The sequence below is a fragment of the Pieris napi genome, chromosome 22 (genome assembly GCF_905475465.1).
Source record: "Pieris napi chromosome 22, ilPieNapi1.2, whole genome shotgun sequence".
Taxonomy (NCBI): domain Eukaryota; kingdom Metazoa; phylum Arthropoda; class Insecta; order Lepidoptera; family Pieridae; genus Pieris; species Pieris napi.
In genome coordinates, this window is record NC_062255.1 from 3,184,115 (window position 1) to 3,202,427 (window position 18,313).

Sequence of the window (18,313 nt, forward strand, 5' to 3'; positions counted from 1 at the left end):
GGATCGTCTTCCAAACGATTACTGAAAACATATCTATAAATAATTATTTTTTCTTTTATGGTATCCAAACATTATATATAAAACTAAACAATATATATTCCTCTATACATAAAAACAAAGTCACCCACCTCTAAGGATTGTCTAATTTCGTTTTTAATTAATCATGGCGAATATTATGCCCACAAAAATTAATTAAATTACAGCACATTAATTGTCGGAGAGCTGTTACTAGTGATTTTATTAAATATTGTATATTTTACGAGTTATTTAAATAAAAAGCATTTGGCGTTTACTTAATTTTTTGTTCCGCGGAACACTGTATCCGTCTCATCTCACTAGAACTTCGAGCATACGTGTTTCTTTTCTCACTCTAATGAGACAAGAATATTATAATTACCACGCGTAAAATAAAACCATTCCTAAAAACTAAACTTAACATTTTCGCAATTATAATTTTAGTAATAAAACAGATTCCATGAAATTTCTGGTGGTGGCAGGTTTGCATACGTGGTTTGAGTCACCCCTTTGGTGTGGGGCAACTCTTGCCTCGTGGGTAATCTGGCACTCTTTAAAGCACCCTAAGTCAAATAGTTAAATGGGCCAGCAGGCACAGTTCCACGTAGTGGCGGTGCGCGCCAAAAAGTGCCTTAAAAAGCGCTCAACTGTGGTAAATGTTGAATTTCTTATTTTGCTTCGATGACCGATGATGAAACTCAGCCGCAGGTATGACTACCAACCTCCATTAAATCACAGAAACATTGTGTAGCCGTTAGGCGACTACATATAAAACACAAAATGTCTATTATTGTTAAAAATATTAATTCGTGACTCGTGGTGCGAGATTAAGTAAAATTTGTGAAACGGGTTTGGGCTCTGCAAAACCATGGAGTGATCACGCTTTTAGTTTATGACTTGATTCACATGTGTGAACACGTCGTTGTTAACTGAATTCGCAATCTACAAGTCTGCTATTACACATTAAGATGGCATTAAAAATAAAGGATTTATTGGTATATTAGTACGGTTCCCAAGTTTTTTCTAAAAAAATATAGGAATATTGAACATCTATCTATGATTTTAAGCAACTACAGACTATAATATGTCACAATATAAGAAACATATTTATAATTTTCACATGACAACACCTTAAACATAACATGGCTGCTTTAATTTGTTGGACGTTTGGAAATCGGTAGCATTCCGTTTTTCTTAATTTATTTAGGTTATATTGTGAATTTAGTTTTTTAACTTATAAAAAACACTATATTTCATGTAACATAATAAACTTTGAAAGTGTAGTGTGGTGCCAGGAGTTGTGTATAATGTTCCGCATTGTTTCATGATACAAGGTAAGACTTGGTGACTGGACTAAGTTGTTATGACTATCCTAATAATAAATATAATCAGGTAATTTCTCTAACTAGGTATCTGAAGTTATAATCATGGATTTCGGAAACCCGCCACCGAATATGTCCATGCCGCCCCCGGGCATGGGAAATATGGGGCCTCCAATGGGTCCGCCGGGTCGTAACAATATACGCCCTAACTTTAGGCCTTTCAACACATATCAGATGCGTTTTCCACCTCAAGGTCCACTCAATATGACACAAGATGATTTCGACGGTAAACGTTTACGTAAATCTGTCATGCGTAAAACTGTAGATTATAACTCTTCTATTATTAAGGCTCTCGAATGTCGTGTTTGGCAGCGAGACTGGAGAGATAGGCATGTGTTGCAGCCCGATGCTATGTATACTCCTGACTTACTTCCCCCTCCATCTTACCCTGACAACCCTATTAATGCAGTTACCACTCGATTTGTTAAAACAGCAACAAACAAAATGAGATGTCCAATTTTTGCTGTTGCATGGACACCCGAAGGGCGTAGGTTAATAACAGGGGCTTCATCTGGTGAATTTACATTATGGAATGGATTGACATTTAACTTTGAAACTATACTACAAGCCCATGACTCTCCCGTAAGGTCTATGGTATGGTCGCATGGAGAAGGCTGGATGGTAACTGGAGACCATTCTGGCTTCATTAAGTATTGGCAAAGCAACATGAATAATGTTAAAATGTATCAGGCCCACAAAGAGGCTGTGCGAGGAATAAGTTTTAGCCCAAGTGATTCCAAAATAGTAACATGTTCTGATGATGGTACACTACGAATATTTGACTTTTATAGATGTCAAGAAGAAAGAATCTTGCGAGGCCATGGTGCTGATGTGAAATGTGTACAATGGCACCCAACTAAAGCTCTTATTGTATCTGGAAGCAAAGATAATCAACAACCTATAAAACTCTGGGATCCTAAGTCTGGAACAGCTCTCTGTACTCTACATGCACATAAATCAACAGTTATGGACTTAAAATGGAATGAAAATGGGAATTGGCTTATAACAGCTTCGAGAGATCATTTACTAAAATTATTTGATATAAGAAAACTAGGCACTGAATTACAAATATTTAGAGGTCACAAAAAAGAAGCATCCAGTGTGGTTTGGCATCCAACACATGAAGGATTATTTTGTTCTGGTGGGTCTGATGGAGCTATTTTGTTTTGGAATGTTGGCACTGATAAAGAAGTTGGCTGTATCGAAGGTGCACATGAATCAATTGTGTGGACAATGGCTTGGCATCCTTTAGGTCACATATTGTGTTCGGGCTCAAATGACCACACATCAAAGTTTTGGACTAGAAATCGTCCAGGTGATCAGATGAGAGATAAATATAACTTAAATACATTACCACCAGGAGTGCAAGATGAAAGTGAAATAGAAGAACCTGGAACGATACCTGGAATGGGACCTGAAGATACAGTGGAAATATTTTCAACTGATACAGATAAAATTATTCCTGGTTTAGATTTAGATACCACTCATATACCAATGGAGTTTGAAAAGAAGATTAAGAAAGTCCCGTACAGTAAACCAATACCAAGAAACTTCCAGGCTCAATGGAACCATGGACCGTCAATGGATGATTCATCTTCCGAAGCTTTGACTCAAGTGCTAGTAGAATCTGTGCCAGGGGCTGTGCCTCTACAACAGATACAACCTTCTGCTATTTTTGTATATGGAAAACTAATACCGGTTGAACCAGGCTCCAAACTTGAACAAGCTATCTCAGAGGGTCCAATTGCATTAAAAAGGTACATAGCTACAGGAGAAATTGAAGAACTGCAAGATATGATGCCGCACTTAGAGGATGATGCAGATGACGAAAACTTTACACCTTTTGAGTATCCAAGTAATGACCCCGAGACTGAAGAAACAGAGGGTGAAACTAAGGAAAAAGAGGATTATGAGGATGAGCAGTATTATGATAATGAAATGGACACTAGCAGCCAGACCAATCAGGATAAATTTAAGAAATTTGATAATGGCCCAGATATGGGTAAGATGGTACCCATGAACAATATGCCCCCAATGATGGGACCACCAATAAATATGGGTATGAGGCCACCTATGGGACCACCTCCTATGCATATGAGTCCAATGCATATGCGCCCTCCTCATATGGGTGGAATGCCACCAATGGGAAACATGCCTCCAATGGGCAACATGCCACCCAGAGGGAATATGCAACCAATGGGCAATATGCCACCCATGGGCAACATGTCAATGAACAATATGCCACCACGAACCCCTTACCAAGACAATGGTTACAGTAAAGGTCAATATGATCAGTATAATCAGGAGAATGAGTATAATGAAGAGGAAAGTTATGACCAGGAATATGAGGAGGAGAATTACAATGAAGAAGGGGAAAATGAGGATTATAGACAGAACCAAAGGTGGGGAGGTTATAGAGGTAGGGGTATAGACAGAGGACGGGGTCAGGATAGAGGTCAAGGCAGAGGGCGAGGTATGGATAGAGGAAGGGGACAGGATAGAGGCAGAGGACGAGGGGTCAACGGCTTCAGCGGTCGCGGCATTCGCGGTAGGGGTTCGCCACGTGGTCCTAACTGGGGTCGTCGTGGTGGCTCTGTGAACCGATCCTTCCGGAGGGGCAACAAACAACCCAACTAGTATATATCAATTCTAAGTTCACCAGTCGAGACTTCAGATTATTAACTCCAGTGTAAGTGTAAGAGCAATAATGCGGCGAATGAATCTGAAATGAATTAATGTTGTATATAATTTTGACGGCTTCTATTTTGTTTTCAATACGCTAAGACATAATAAATATTATGTAAAAAAAAATATTCTTTAGTTTTACCCTCAGGCCTCAATATCTGTTACACGGTGAGTTGAATTCTTTTCTTTGTATTCTTTCAACTGTTGATGAGATTTTCAATGTGTTTTTTATAATATCAGGTAAACTGTCTCAAAAGAAGCAGCGAACAGAAGATTGCCGACATCATCATCAGGGATTCAGGAAGAAGACTTGAGTGGAAGAAATTTCATCACATTTATAGTAAGAAACTGGAATTTTTTGATTATGTCAATAAAGATATTAAAAAAAAAACCCTATACCTTTAGATTTACAAAGAGGTTTTTGAAAAATAAAGATTACTAAAAAAGAAAACAAGAGCATCCTGTTCCTCTCTTTACCCAATAAAGTCAGTACCTTCATATTATTGATATGTCACATTGTGTACTTTTGGTTTATGTATGTACTAAATTTTCATATAATTAAAAAAATATACAAATTTATATCATACTAATGAAATTCTTTGTAAACTGTAAACATGTTTTTCAGCCTATATTTGAAATAAAATATATTTTATTAACAATTATTTGGTAGATAATTCACGTATTTTATAAAAAATTTCGTTACGGTCAATAATTTCTTCATAATAAAAATATTACGTACTGAACTGACATCGCTTCCCAACCCATCTGCTCTTAAATCAAAATTTTGTCGCAGATATAAAATAAGCAACATATTATAAATGTAGTAATAAATTGATAGAATTTAAAGGGGTTTCATTTATCGCCCTCTACCTAAATAAAGAGAGATTGAGAAATAAAATGTAGTTTTCATTTTATATTTAATTTTTGTATTACCCACAGTTGGCTATAGTTGCCTTAACAATGTATCCATTGTTACAGATGAAGGCGGTTAAGTGGCTGGCGTTTATCACTGTGTGCTCAGCAAGCCAATACGACAATGGCGGAGAAAAAAATGGCTTGACTGAAAATGAAAATTCTACTGTACGACTTGAGCCTATAGAAGGCACGCCCAACTTCAGACTAATCAAACCAGAGAAAGCCACACAGTGGTTCCCAGAAAGAGAAATTAAACTCGACAGTTGTGTGCGCAAATCCCGGTGTGAACCACTTAATAGAACCACCTGTCTTGGAGTCAAGTTACCATACAACAAGACAAGTGTGCGTCTAACGTTCTACGATACACAATATAAAATACAGAACCAACTAGAGTTGTATCGTGAGCTTATAAATGTACCAAAATGCTGGGCGGTCATACAGCCCCTGTTGTGTGCTACGTTGATGCCGAACTGTGAAAGGATCAATGGTCAGGATATGGTGTATCTACCCTCATATGAAATGTGCAAGATTACAATGGAGCCGTGTGCTATTTTGTACAATACCTCGTACTTTCCGTCCTTTCTTAAATGTAATGCTACCCTGTTCCCGACGAAATGTGATAATGCTGCTCGGGAGATGAAGTTCAATACGACTGGAAAATGCCTCTCGCCCCTCATTCATACTGATAAAAATGTGCATTTTTATGAAGGTAAACTAATTTTTTTACCTTTCTGTACTTTACATTTTTTTTTAATGTACCTGAACACATGGTAACAAAGACGTCATTACTGGTAATACCTATAACATACAAATGTATTTTTGACACCTATTTTGTCACACATCAGTATGTACCAATTGAGTTGATATTAAATTTTTTAAGAACCTTGTCTTTCATACGGTTTTAATAATAATATAATATAGTACCTGACCTGGCTTAGGTATGTGCGAATATGTATGAGATAATAGCGCAAGCGCATCATCAGTATAAAATTTGTTGCGTAATTATGTAGGAGTCAAAGCGACGACAGGTTCTAGAATAAAATTCAAAGAGTTTACCATTTATTTTTCTTTTCCGCGGTTGTCTTTGGTACATAGATAAAATTAATAGTATTTATATAAATAATACTTCTTTAAGGGATATACGTTTTTTACTGTAATGTGTTCGACATAGGGTCTTTCAAGAAAAGAGCATTGATTAAAACGCTTTCTGGCAGTGTGAGTGTCCATGGGCGGTGGTATTACTAAACGTCAGGTAAACCTCTTGCCCGTTTGCCGTTCTATATACAAAAATTATCACATTATTTTCATGAAACGATGTTTGGAGTGGTGAGCTGGTGGTCGTGACTCTTAAAGTCATATTAACACCATCTATTTGGTTAGGTATCGCCGGCTGTGGTCTTCCATGCAGGGATCCCCTGTATACAGAAGATGAACACCAACAAATCCACAGGCTTGTGGCCTGGGGAGCCTCTGCGTGTCTCGCCCTGAACCTCCTCACTGTAGCCACTTTTGTAATAGACTGGCGAAGCGCAAATAAATACCCCGCGCTAGTGATATTTTACATCAATGTTTGCTTCGCCGTTGCGTCGATGGGGTAAGTGTATTATAATTAAAAGTTCTATTTATTCGTATTGAAAAAGAAATACAAATTATCTAATTGGATGACAAAGATTCGTATTAAGTACTTTACCTAGTACACAGCTGTTACTGACACCGTTTATTACACTTTATAATCACTATATCACTGTAATACTTTGTAACAATATACTTAATACACTAAATTATGAATAAATAATAAGTAATAATAACAATAAACACTTAAAAATAATTAAAATCAGTATTTTGGGAGAAGTAGTGTATTGACAGTTTGCACCAGTTTCTTTATAAGATTATTTGATTGGCATGTTCAAATGGCTAGAAATCTGTGATGTGAGTTCTTAGTTGTGCTAATTAATTTATTCCATATATTTATAGTTCTACTAGCAGACACGGCCAAGCGTTGCTGTGGCTAAGGTTTTTGTTACAGAATAGTATATTATTCAATGGAAACGGTAGGAGAACACCAGTCATGGGGACCACCATGCTTTTTGGTGGTAACGCCATCTGTTAGAATTATTATGACTGTCAAATAATAAACAAATAATTTGCAATAAAATAATATTGCGGGTGTAAATTAAGATGTAAGCTATCCTATCTTTTAAGTTAGATCAGACTGTACACGGTGTGCAAATTTGATTGAAATCGGTTAAGTAGTTTAGCAGTGACGCGTAATTTATATATATTAAGATTGCATATTGTATCAGGACCTACATCTCTAATAAACCTTATTTCTATTTCCAGTTGGCTAGTACAATTTGTGGGATCCAGGGATGATATAGTCTGCTCAAAAGATGGAACAATTCGTCAGGGCGAGCCCTCAGCTCAGGAAAATCTATCTTGTGTGGTAGTTTTTGTACTGGTGAGTTAATAAAAATCATTTATTTGCCTCAACACAACTGAAGATTTTATTTATCAAAACAGAGAGACAGTCTGATTATCTTGACAAGTTATAAACTATAGTATTTTTTTCCCTTTCGTCAGCCATGCAAAAAGGTATTAGATTTATTTTATTGGATTGGAAATTGGAGCGGAATTTGGAAAAGGATCAGATAAATTTAGTATATAAGTACATAAATGGTTACAATTTTGTATTGTTATGAAAAATTAAACCGGCTAAAATTCTATATACATCAATATTTATATTAGATAAAAGGACAGAAATTGAAGTAGGAAAAGGAATTTTAATGGATAAAAGTGGAAAGGTCAAAACTATAGTAATAAAATAGTAGATTCCTTGATTAGTTACAAAAGAATACTTTAGCGAATACATGACTCAAGTTCTAATGCACAGACTAAAATAGAATACATGAACAACAATCATTTTTGCCACAGATCCATAACTAATAGAACAAATGCAATGCTTTATGGATATATTAACAACAGAGAATTGTTTCACCTTGAAGACAATGTGTTGTAGAAAAATCTACATTATTTTAACAAAAGCTATGCTCTGTCTCTTTTTAATTTTTTAAAGTAGGTCTGGTTATACATAGTTGCTCCCATCACTCAATGGATATTTGTTTAGTTTTTTGTAATTAGAATTTTTTCTTTGATTAGTAATTGTTTTGTTTTTTTTTGTAATGTTTGTTTTGTTTAATAATAGGTTATGATCTCAATATGTATGTCATGTTTGCCTATAAGTGCTTGTCACATTAAAAATTGTATTTTGTGTTTGTTTTTACCAATGTCTCAGTGTGCCGAGCGTTGGCAAGCTTTTTCTCAATAAAAAAATATTGGTTGTTTGTAAAGTAGGTTTACGATCGAGATGTTTACGTGATAACGTCTTATTGGTGATATAAGTTTTTGGGAAGTAAGGAATTAATGAAGATAACAATTTTTCAAATTTTAAATTACATCTATCGTTTTATTCACACTTTTGATGATAAATTTCGGGTGTAAAATGACAAGTTTACTTATTCGACTATGATATACATTTTTCTTCATACATTCACGGAATGACTGGCAGCGCTCGAGATGAGACGGGAGATCGGTCCGTCTCTCTCTCGTTATACCTGCGATCGCGCTCGTGAGGTTTTGGTGTGACACAAGTTTCTGAACATGTCACCCGACTAAAACGATTTTAAAGACGTTATCACGTCAAAAACAAAAAAAAAAAGTAGCTTAAACATAACTTGTTAGAAAGAGACAAATGCTATGGAAAATTTAACAATTGATGATTTAAATGATTTTACTGAAAATTATTTTGATAAATGATATTTAAAATGTATTGTCTATTTCAGGTGTACTATTTCATGATGGCGGCGTGTGTTTGGTTCGTGATATTTACATACGCGTGGCACATGAGCTTCCGGGCGTTAGGTATGTATTACTAATTAGATAATGCTTCAGTAATGACGAACAAACAGTAGAACATGTGCTTCTACATTGCCGTAACGGCCTACAGGAGATGTTAATAAAGCACAGATCGTGCCTGGAACGGTTATGCGAAAAAAATATTAAATATATAAAGGCGGCAAACAAAGCTGAAAGAGCGGGTTCGCGAGTAATAGCGCCCCGGCTCGCCCATGAATATTGTAAATAAAAAACACAACATATTCCATTCGTGTACGTTTATTCTAATTAATATAATGTATCTTTATTTATTTAAAAGATAGAAACAGACCCTGGATACAATGGCAGGGGAGTAGAGTATTATTATTTAAAAAAATAGATGATGCTAATTTAAGCCGTCTTTAGCCGCAATATAATAAATAATTAGTTTAAGGAATTATTAAAATAAATAATCTTATATAAACTAGCTACTGATGATTTCGTATCTATTTAAATATAATTATCGCCTTATTCTCTATGTGTTAATGATGAATGCTCAAGCTCAAAGCTACAGTTAATAAAATTGTATATAGATAACTGTCAATTGAATGACATTATTCTCTATGTGTATGTCATGTCTAAAGACATAGTGTCCTATATTTCTCTAGCGTTTTCTAACTAAAATACTCTTTCGTCTCTTTCTGACAAATTGTGTTTATGGTGTGCTGAAAAGAGACAGAAGAGTTTAGTTAAAACTATGGTATTTTACTTTTGTGTCATGTTATTTGATAAGTGTATAATTGATTTTCAGGAAAAATCCAAGATCGAATAGACAAAAAAGCCGCCTATTTTCACTTAGTGGCCTGGTCCTTACCACTAATACTCACAATAGCAACTATGGCTATCGGTGAAGTCGACGGCAGCAGCATCACCGGAGTGTGCTTCGTGGGTTATGTTAACCATGCTATGAGAGGCGGTTTGCTGTTGGCACCTTTGTTTGTGGTTCTCACATTGGGAGGATATTTCCTTTTGAGAGGTAAATAAGAGGTTATGCAACCAGAATATAAAAGCATTTCATGAACAATCATACGTAATAAACGACGAATAAACCTTTAAATATTTTATTTTATTTATTTATTTTTTATTTTAAAAGGCACACTAACGACACACATACAAAAACTTACAGAGAACACATAACATAGAAAGCAAGATACATGCATGTGCATCAATAACAAGTGTGCAAAACATTTAAAGGGAAACATTACAATAATGAAGAGAAAATAACTTAAACATTAAAAGTAAAAAACAAACTAGATTAAAAAAAATACAAACATGCAATTTACAAATATATATAAAAAAAACAATAATTTTCTACTTTGCAATTATCTCTATTGGTCACGGATCAACAGTGGCTGCAGCATCTTACGCCTGAAGACATGGAGGCTGTCATTAAATGGATCTGCTTGGCATGTACTCAGAGCATACATTTTGCAAAAGCGAACTTTGTTCCGACTTTTTTAAGCTTAACTTTATAGTAGCTACATACCAATATTATGGATCATTTTGTTATGCTACCCCATACAGACTGTTTGCTTTACTGGAATAAAATTCTTAATACTAACTTAAATTTATACAAGAGTAACACGGAATAACCTATTCCATGATTTTAATCTCGAGTAAATCCAAAGTCGTTTCTCCACGTAATCGATAGTATAATTGCGCTAGGAATAATACGCGAATAGCAGAGGTGATCGAAAATAAAACCCGGCAAATAAATGCTGTTCTACAACCGGATAGTGTAAGAGAATACATCATGTCAACTCGATTTTGTCGTATTATACTGTGCAAAAGTAGCTGTCAAACGTGTTAATTTTATTTGTTGTTTGTTTGAGGGAATTATCAAGTTTTTTTCGTGTGGTTTTATATTTTTTTATCTTTTTTCGTTAGCAAGTGAAAATTAGTAAGGATAAGCGTAAACGCAGTTCTAATTGGCTGTCGTCTGAAAAGGAATTTCTGTTGAGCATAGTTGCATTTCATTTTAATATTATTTTTATCTATATATATAAAAATGAAACCCGTTTTCCGTTATCACGACATAACATGAAAACGGCTTGACCGATTTGACTGATTTTTTTAAAATAATATTCCTTGAAGTACGAGGATGGTTCTTACGCAGAGAAAAATAAAAAAAATTGAGTGAAAAAGTCTAAAAACAACACTTTTCTATATTCCCATACAAAATATTCGTAATAATACTTAAAAGTCAATTTGAACTTTAATACCATATCATAAAGTTCAAATATTAGTGGAGGAGTTCCGGGAAGGTAAATTTTTATTTTTTGACATAATGTATTTGTTGTCTTATCAACTTTCTTTTTTTATCTTACTAGCTAAACCGGTGTCCCGAATAGCAGAATAAGTATTTAAAAAATATAAAGAATCGACTGTTAGGCGGTACGATGTTCGCCAGGCCAGCTAGTAGAAAATAAAAAAACTGATGGAGTGACTTTAGAATCAAAATTAGCTAGTGGCAAATTATTGCAGACCGCAAAATCATGTTCATCATAATATTCAAATAAGTCTTTTCTTTGTTTTCTTTGGACGTCAAGGTATAATTTCCTCATCACTATCTTCAATTAAATTGTTTAAACGTTGTATTATACAGAAAGCCAAATATCAAAGGTTGTAGCGCTGCAGGTCTTTTCTTTTATAAGACTGCATGACATAATTACTGACTCAAAAGCGTGTCTACTTTAATTCCAGGTGTAGTTTCCCTAGTAGCAGTGCGTGTGTCAAGCCGAGATGTTATATCCCCACGGGCCGCTAACAAGATTCGTCAGACCATAACTCGTTGTTCCCTAACCGCTACTTTGGTAGCCGTATTCATATGCGTCACGTTCGCATGTCATGTCTACGAGTTTAGGAATGCTGAATCGTGGAAGGAGGCTTTTAAAAGGAATATTATGTGAGTTTTTTTTTTGGCTTTTGGATAATTTTCAGCTATTATTTATTTATTTATACTTTATTACCTTATTCAAAAACATACACATAAAAACAAGGGTGCGTGTACTTATTTACGCGCGTAAGAAGTTATACTTCTTTGGCATTATTAAAAATAGTTTTTGATTGCATGCAAATAATTAATTACAATTAAATAATCAAAGACTGGAAAAGGAGTCTTTATAATCAATAAAGTTCAGTTTACATTTGAAAAATTAAATAAATAAATACTTAATATTATATTTATTTTTTCTTTTCTTTTCTATTTCTATTTTCTAATATTAATTAGTATTGATTTAAATCACTTCTGATTATAATTCAGACGCACATATAAAATTCGCACTCTATAATGAAAACATGTGTTTTAAATGTAGAAACTCAAAGCATGTGGATAAATATTATAAATATAAATACACAGTGAACAGAGGCGGCGTGCGTGCTAACATGCGCCACTAACTTCATTCTGTTAATTTTGTGTCACGGTGCGCGCGCATCAAGAAGTATAACTTCAAAAATAAAAAAGCAGGTTTCAAAAGTTATAAGGCAACGGGCGGCCTTATCGCTAACAAGCGATTTCTTCCAGGCAATCCTAATGTGGAACAATGAGCTATTACTTAGATATATTAAAAATACTTATTTCCTTTGGAAGTAATATTCCTAAAAATATTTGAATGTGCATAGTAGGTGCCTAGCCATCACCCAATTCACGGATTTAAACCTGACTATTTGAAATGTTTTTTGAATGTGTTATGATTTGTTGAATAGCTGCCGCCTCGAAGCCCTAAAAGAACCAGAAAAGGAGTGTTCGAACGGCGCTCGACCATCGGTATCAGTTCTTCAACTGCGTCTCTTGTGTTGTTTCGCTGCTGGAGCTCTGATGGCTTCGTGGACATGGACTCCGGCTGCAGCCGCGGCCTGGAGGCGGTATATGGCCAAGTGAGTACTATAGAAATTTATTATTTGGCGACTCTGAAATGTGAAATTGCGAACTAGCTTTGAACAAACAAAGACAATTTTTAAGCATTTACGTTGCCGTACCAAATATAAATTTATGTCATTCTGAAATAATCGGAATTTAGATTTTTTTAAATTAGTTGTATATTTATTTATTTATGCTTTATTACCTTACAAACATACACATAACAAAAATACAAAAAAAAAAAAAAAATATATATATATACAAAGAAATAACATTAAACTGGACTATACTCTACTATAACATAGTTCCTCACTACATCACGAGCTTGGTATGTATGTTGTCAATAAATTATATTTTTATTATTAATATAGCAAATAAGCATAAATTTACTAATCAGCTTGAAATTTAGTACGTTGAGGTTCACAATCTTTCGACAGTTCACAATCTCGTGAGATAGATTAAAATCTAACGGTATTTACAATTTTACTGTGAAATATGTATGTCGCAGCCAATTAGCTTAATTAGCCGTTGAATTAACAGCCTAGCCGTTTAACTAGCGGCTTGAAAGATTTTCAGCCGTATCGTTTAATAAACTGGCTGGCTAATGCTTAGGTCATTCGTACGATAGTACGATAGACATATATCGGGTGTTTTTTTTAGAGGTATAGAACTTTAAATTGCAATAAAACAACGATGGATTATTGGAATGACATGATTTTTTTTTTATTCAAAAGATAATCTTGTGGCATTACATTTTAATTATAATTTCTGGCATATGAATGCCACGGCTGGCTCGGATATAGTCCAATCTGGATGTCCAATTTTCGATGACTTTTTTCAACATTTGTGGCCGTATATCGGCAATAACACGGCGAATGTTGTCTTCCAAATGGTCAAGCGTTTGTGGCTTATCCGCATAGACCAATGACTTTACATAGCCCCACAGAAAATAATCTAGCGGTGTTAAATCACAAGATCTTGGAGGCCAATTCACGGGTCCAAAACGTGAAATTAGGCGGTCACCAAACGTGTCTTTCAATAAATCGATTGTGGCACGAGCTGTGTGAAATGTTGCGCCGTCTTGTTGAAACCACAGCTCTTGGACATCATGACTGTTCAATTCAGGAATGAAAAAGTTAGTAATCATGTCTCTATACCGATCACCATTGACTGTAACGTTCTGGCCATTATCGTTTTTGAAGAAGTATGGCCCAATGCTGCCACCAGCCCATAAAGCGCACCAAACAGTCAATTTTTCTGGATGTAACGGTGTTTCGACATACACTTGAGGATTAGCTTCACTCCAAATGCGGCAGTTTTGTTTGTTGACGTAGCATTCAACCAGAAGTGCGCTTCATCGCTAAACAAAATTCGCTTATGAAAATCGGGAACAACGGACGGGAAAATTGGACATCCAGATTGGACTATATCCGAGCCAGCCGTGGCAGTCATATGCCAAAAAATTATAATTAAAATGTAATGCCACAAGATTATCTTTCAAATAAAAAAAAAATCATGTCATTCCAATAATCCATCGTTTTTTTATTGCAATTTAAAGTTCTATACCTCTAAAAAAAACACCCGATACATACATCTCATAATCAGACAGTGTTAATTGAATTATAATAAACAGTAGCAATTATCTCAGAACAAATGTACTGAGTTTGTATGAACAGTTTTAAAATTTTCAATATGATATTAACTAGTCACAAAATAAATCTGTCACAATATTAATCTAATTATAAACTTTCAGAAAATGCGGGTGTTCAGTAGAAGCGGAAATGACGCGTCGCGCTCACAAACACGAGCTGATAGCGCGTGCGTACAAACGGAGGAACGAATTCATGACACGCGGACGGCTTTCCATCTCCTTGGGAGGCTCTCGACAGGATCCTGTGGGACTTTGCCTGGATCATACATCGCCCATTGACTGCCCGGATGATGCAAAACATGAAAGGTATCTTAACAATTTCACATCGAAGCTTTCTAGAGTCAAGACATTCTACTAATATAACTCGCAAACTTTGACAGAAAAAAAAAACAGTGGCGTTGCAACCTTTTAGATCCGGGCCTCAGATTTCTGTATCTGTTTTATGATCATTTGTTTTTCTAATAGGTAGTCGGTAAGTAGGCGATAAGCTTTCTATGCCTGACGCTGTCGACTTTCGGGTCTCTGGCTAGTTTCCTCACTATGTGATTCTTCATCATACGAGCGAGTGCACATAGACAGAAAGGTCCATTGAAGCCATAAGGCTAACACGGCTCTAGTCTTTGTAACACTTTTTTTTTAGTATCACATTTATTGACATATTTAACTATTTTAACCGTAAGGCCAGGTTCACACGGCATTGTCCTGCACGTTTTTTTGCAGTATACGTCTTAACGAATAAATAGTGGCACATGTATTGTACATAGACCCATTCACACGGCGTTTGTACTGCAAAATATCGTATAACGTTCCAACGAATACTCAACGGACTTGTCAAGCAAATCGTATGAACTTTAAGGTTAATTCGGTTTAAAGGGGCACATAATTTAGCTCTGTCTCGTTCTCGCTCACTGTGACAACCGTGTGAACACCCGGGTGAAAGCACGTCAAAAGAGAGGATAAAAGAAAACGTGCAGTACAATGCCGTGTGAACTTGGCCTTAGGGCACCCGTTAGACGAGATGATTAATTTACGTTTAAGAGTATGCATGGGGAATATTTCTATATTTTACTCAATGTTAATTATAATAAACTTTTAGAAACAAGTCTTTAAATGTTATTTATGCTTACTTTATTAATTTCTTTAAGGAATATCACAGCTCGGAATAAAGTGTCTTAATCTGGTGAATATGTCAAACATCAGTGAAAACTAAATGTATCAAGTTTGCATTTCAATCATGTTAACTTAAAATTTTTAATAATTATTGATTTGTCTCTTAATTAATTTGATTTCAGTGGTGAGCTGTCGTCATCATGGGCAGCTAATCTGCCGCGTTTTGTGCGCAGACGGGATGCGTTAGTTTTGCCGACGCACGCGCATCACTCGCTCAGCTCCACGCCGGATCGAAGGAATTCACAAGTAAATATTTTTTTTATTTATAATAATTCAGTAGTCAAGCCTAGTACACTTACGAAGAAAAAGGATGTATGAAGCAGAAGTATTTGACCCATACACAATTTTTATTTTAAAAAAAACGGCGGGCATTCCGGGAGTGCCGGCAGAAGTGAAAACTTGAATATTAACGTTGTGCATTTTTGATATTTTGGAATGGTTAGGGAATTTGAAATTCCCTAACCATTGAAATTTTAATTGAAATGATAGTACGTTCATACTGATAATTAAAATTATGAGTATAAACGTACTATCATTTATGTGGTATACAATATTTATTTATTGCGCTATCGTACACAAACATGACAATTTATATTACATTAAATACGCCGCGCCAGCTGTCTACTCTACATCCGTCTTACGAATTTTCGATCAGGTCACGTGTCCTGACGCGAGTTTAACATTTTTTTACCCATTCCAATAAAAAGAAAAGGCTAAAGAAGTTTTCACTTCAAAAATTTTATCTTTCATAATCTAAGGAAAGTTATTTTGCTTTAACGGAAAACATAAACTATTTTGGTTTAATAGCTAAAATCATATAAACTTCGAAAATCTCCATTTTCTCCAACTAAATTTTATTCATATATTTCAGGACTCCCAAATCAGCATCAGCCTTCGTCATGTCTCCGTGGAATCCAGACGCAACTCCCTCGACAGTCAGCTGTCTGTCAAAATCGCAGAAATGAAGACCAAAGTGGGTAGACGCAGGACCAAACACACGAAAACTAAGCGGAAAAGCCGAACGCCGAGAAAGGAAAGCACGCCATCTATGGAGAGCCAGATAAGTCGATATTGGCTTCAGGCGATGGCCAATAATGACCCCTCGAGGGAGGAGGTAAAGTTCAGTTTTGATTGATGCGAGAGTACCAATTTGCATTTCTGATAGCCATTGAGGCTATCATCATATTTTAAATCGTTTCACAATATTTTTTTAATGTATATTTGGTATGGAAATATGTAATTTTTTTATGATTTGATCCATAAAGCATTTAATAAACACTGGGGTGACAGACAGACATAACATTTATAATGAAACAAACACATGACATAATAATAAAAAAAAGTAACGAAAAATTTAGGAAAGAAAAAAGGTACATTTTAAGTGTGTTATGTGTGTTGTATTGGTAACTGTAACACACACACACAGGTGATTTGATAATTATGTTTGTAATATTATAAACATATTAGTGACGAGACAGCTTTACGTAAATAATTGGTTATTCCAAATGCATTTTATAAAATATAACAATGAATTTTATCTTTGATAATTTGATAAGAAAAACATTTATAAAGTTGTCATATTTAATGTATGACAAATTTTTTTTATATTAATAAGCATTTTCAGAATTCGAGAGGCCACAGTCAAAGTTTAGGAAGTCATATAAGATCATTTCAATTGGTTAAGTTTAATATTAACGTTAACTAAGCTTTGAGACTTTCTGATATGAATTTGAAAATGTTATAGTAAAATATATAATCTACTTAACTTAGTGGTTAGGGCAAGATTCAAAGATGAGATTTATCGTAAACAATAAACTTATTATATCAAAGTCAATGGAAAAAAATCTGCATACCCCGGTTATTCTGTTAGATAACTATTGATATCTGTGAATCTCAGAAAATAAGCAAATGGAGATACTGAAAAAAATACATTTTAATTACACAAACAAACATTTTAAAATGTTAAAAGTATTTTGTACGTCTTTAATATTGTTAGAATATCAAAGAATGTGAATTCTGATTTTTAGATTATAAGTATAAAGTACAAATAACAATTCGACTTTACCTCTCTCAGTGATTAAGGACAAATATCATATTTTTATAAGCATTGTATATTGTAATTAAGGAAATAACCAGCGAATTGATATTTTACCATTTATCAAAGACTGATATTGAATCTCGACAATAATCATGACATACTCTTTCCATGCATTTATTTTTTATATAGATTTAAAAATAAATCAGTTTCGTTCAATTGTTTGAATATATCGTACGTATATTATTAGTGTTATATACACTATAATAAAATTTAGTTTGATGAATCAGGAGGTTAATGGTAGGATAGGGTAATATGTGTTTTCCTTACTTCCTTTCCCGGTATGATGAATTTTTCAAGTAAAATAATAATTAAACCTCATTCACTTTCAACTGTTTGGTGTAATTGAGTTGTTGATAGTATTCTAATCGAGGTTTATGGAATCATTGATGTTCAAATGTGATCCTAACATCAATATGTTGACAATATGAAACATCATCCAATGATTAATAACTTATATTATTCACCTCAATCAAAATGATAATTTTTAACTTATGGCAACTATAGCAAGTCGTGAATTTGCGATTAATTCCACCTCATATTATTTAAGTTTATATATAATCGGTTAATTAGACACAGTTGTGCCAATTATAAAACTTTAGACTCATGAA

At 34.6% G+C, this 18,313-nt stretch overlaps 2 protein-coding genes across 4 annotated transcripts; both read left to right on the forward strand.

Moving 5' to 3' along the window:
- The first annotated feature begins 1,208 nt into the window (after nucleotides 1–1,208).
- LOC125060708 (pre-mRNA 3' end processing protein WDR33) lies at nucleotides 1,209–4,046 on the forward strand. Of its 2 annotated transcripts, none has more exons than XM_047665729.1 (2): nucleotides 1,209–1,349; nucleotides 1,425–4,046. In XM_047665729.1, the coding sequence occupies exon 2, from the start codon at nucleotides 1,443–1,445 to the stop codon at nucleotides 4,032–4,034; it is 2,592 nt and encodes an 863-aa protein (XP_047521685.1). In that variant the 5' UTR covers nucleotides 1,209–1,349; nucleotides 1,425–1,442; the 3' UTR covers nucleotides 4,035–4,046. The 2 variants fall into 2 exon arrangements, with proteins under 2 accessions (XP_047521685.1, XP_047521686.1); XM_047665730.1 differs by having other exon boundaries at nucleotides 1,254–1,349; nucleotides 1,408–4,046.
- Nucleotides 1,212–17,809, forward strand: LOC125060709 (protein smoothened). 2 transcript variants are annotated; one of them, XM_047665731.1, is made up of 11 exons: nucleotides 1,212–1,349; nucleotides 5,061–5,706; nucleotides 6,378–6,591; nucleotides 7,338–7,455; nucleotides 8,837–8,915; nucleotides 9,679–9,903; nucleotides 11,631–11,832; nucleotides 12,633–12,803; nucleotides 14,540–14,743; nucleotides 15,730–15,853; nucleotides 16,479–17,809. In XM_047665731.1, exons 2-11 carry the CDS (start codon nucleotides 5,061–5,063, stop codon nucleotides 16,740–16,742), a joined length of 2,247 nt encoding a protein of 748 aa, XP_047521687.1. In that variant the 5' UTR covers nucleotides 1,212–1,349; the 3' UTR covers nucleotides 16,743–17,809. The 2 variants fall into 2 exon arrangements, with proteins under 2 accessions (XP_047521687.1, XP_047521688.1); XM_047665732.1 differs by lacking the exon at nucleotides 1,212–1,349 and adding an exon at nucleotides 4,309–4,422.
- Nucleotides 17,810–18,313: the final 504 nt, after the last annotated feature.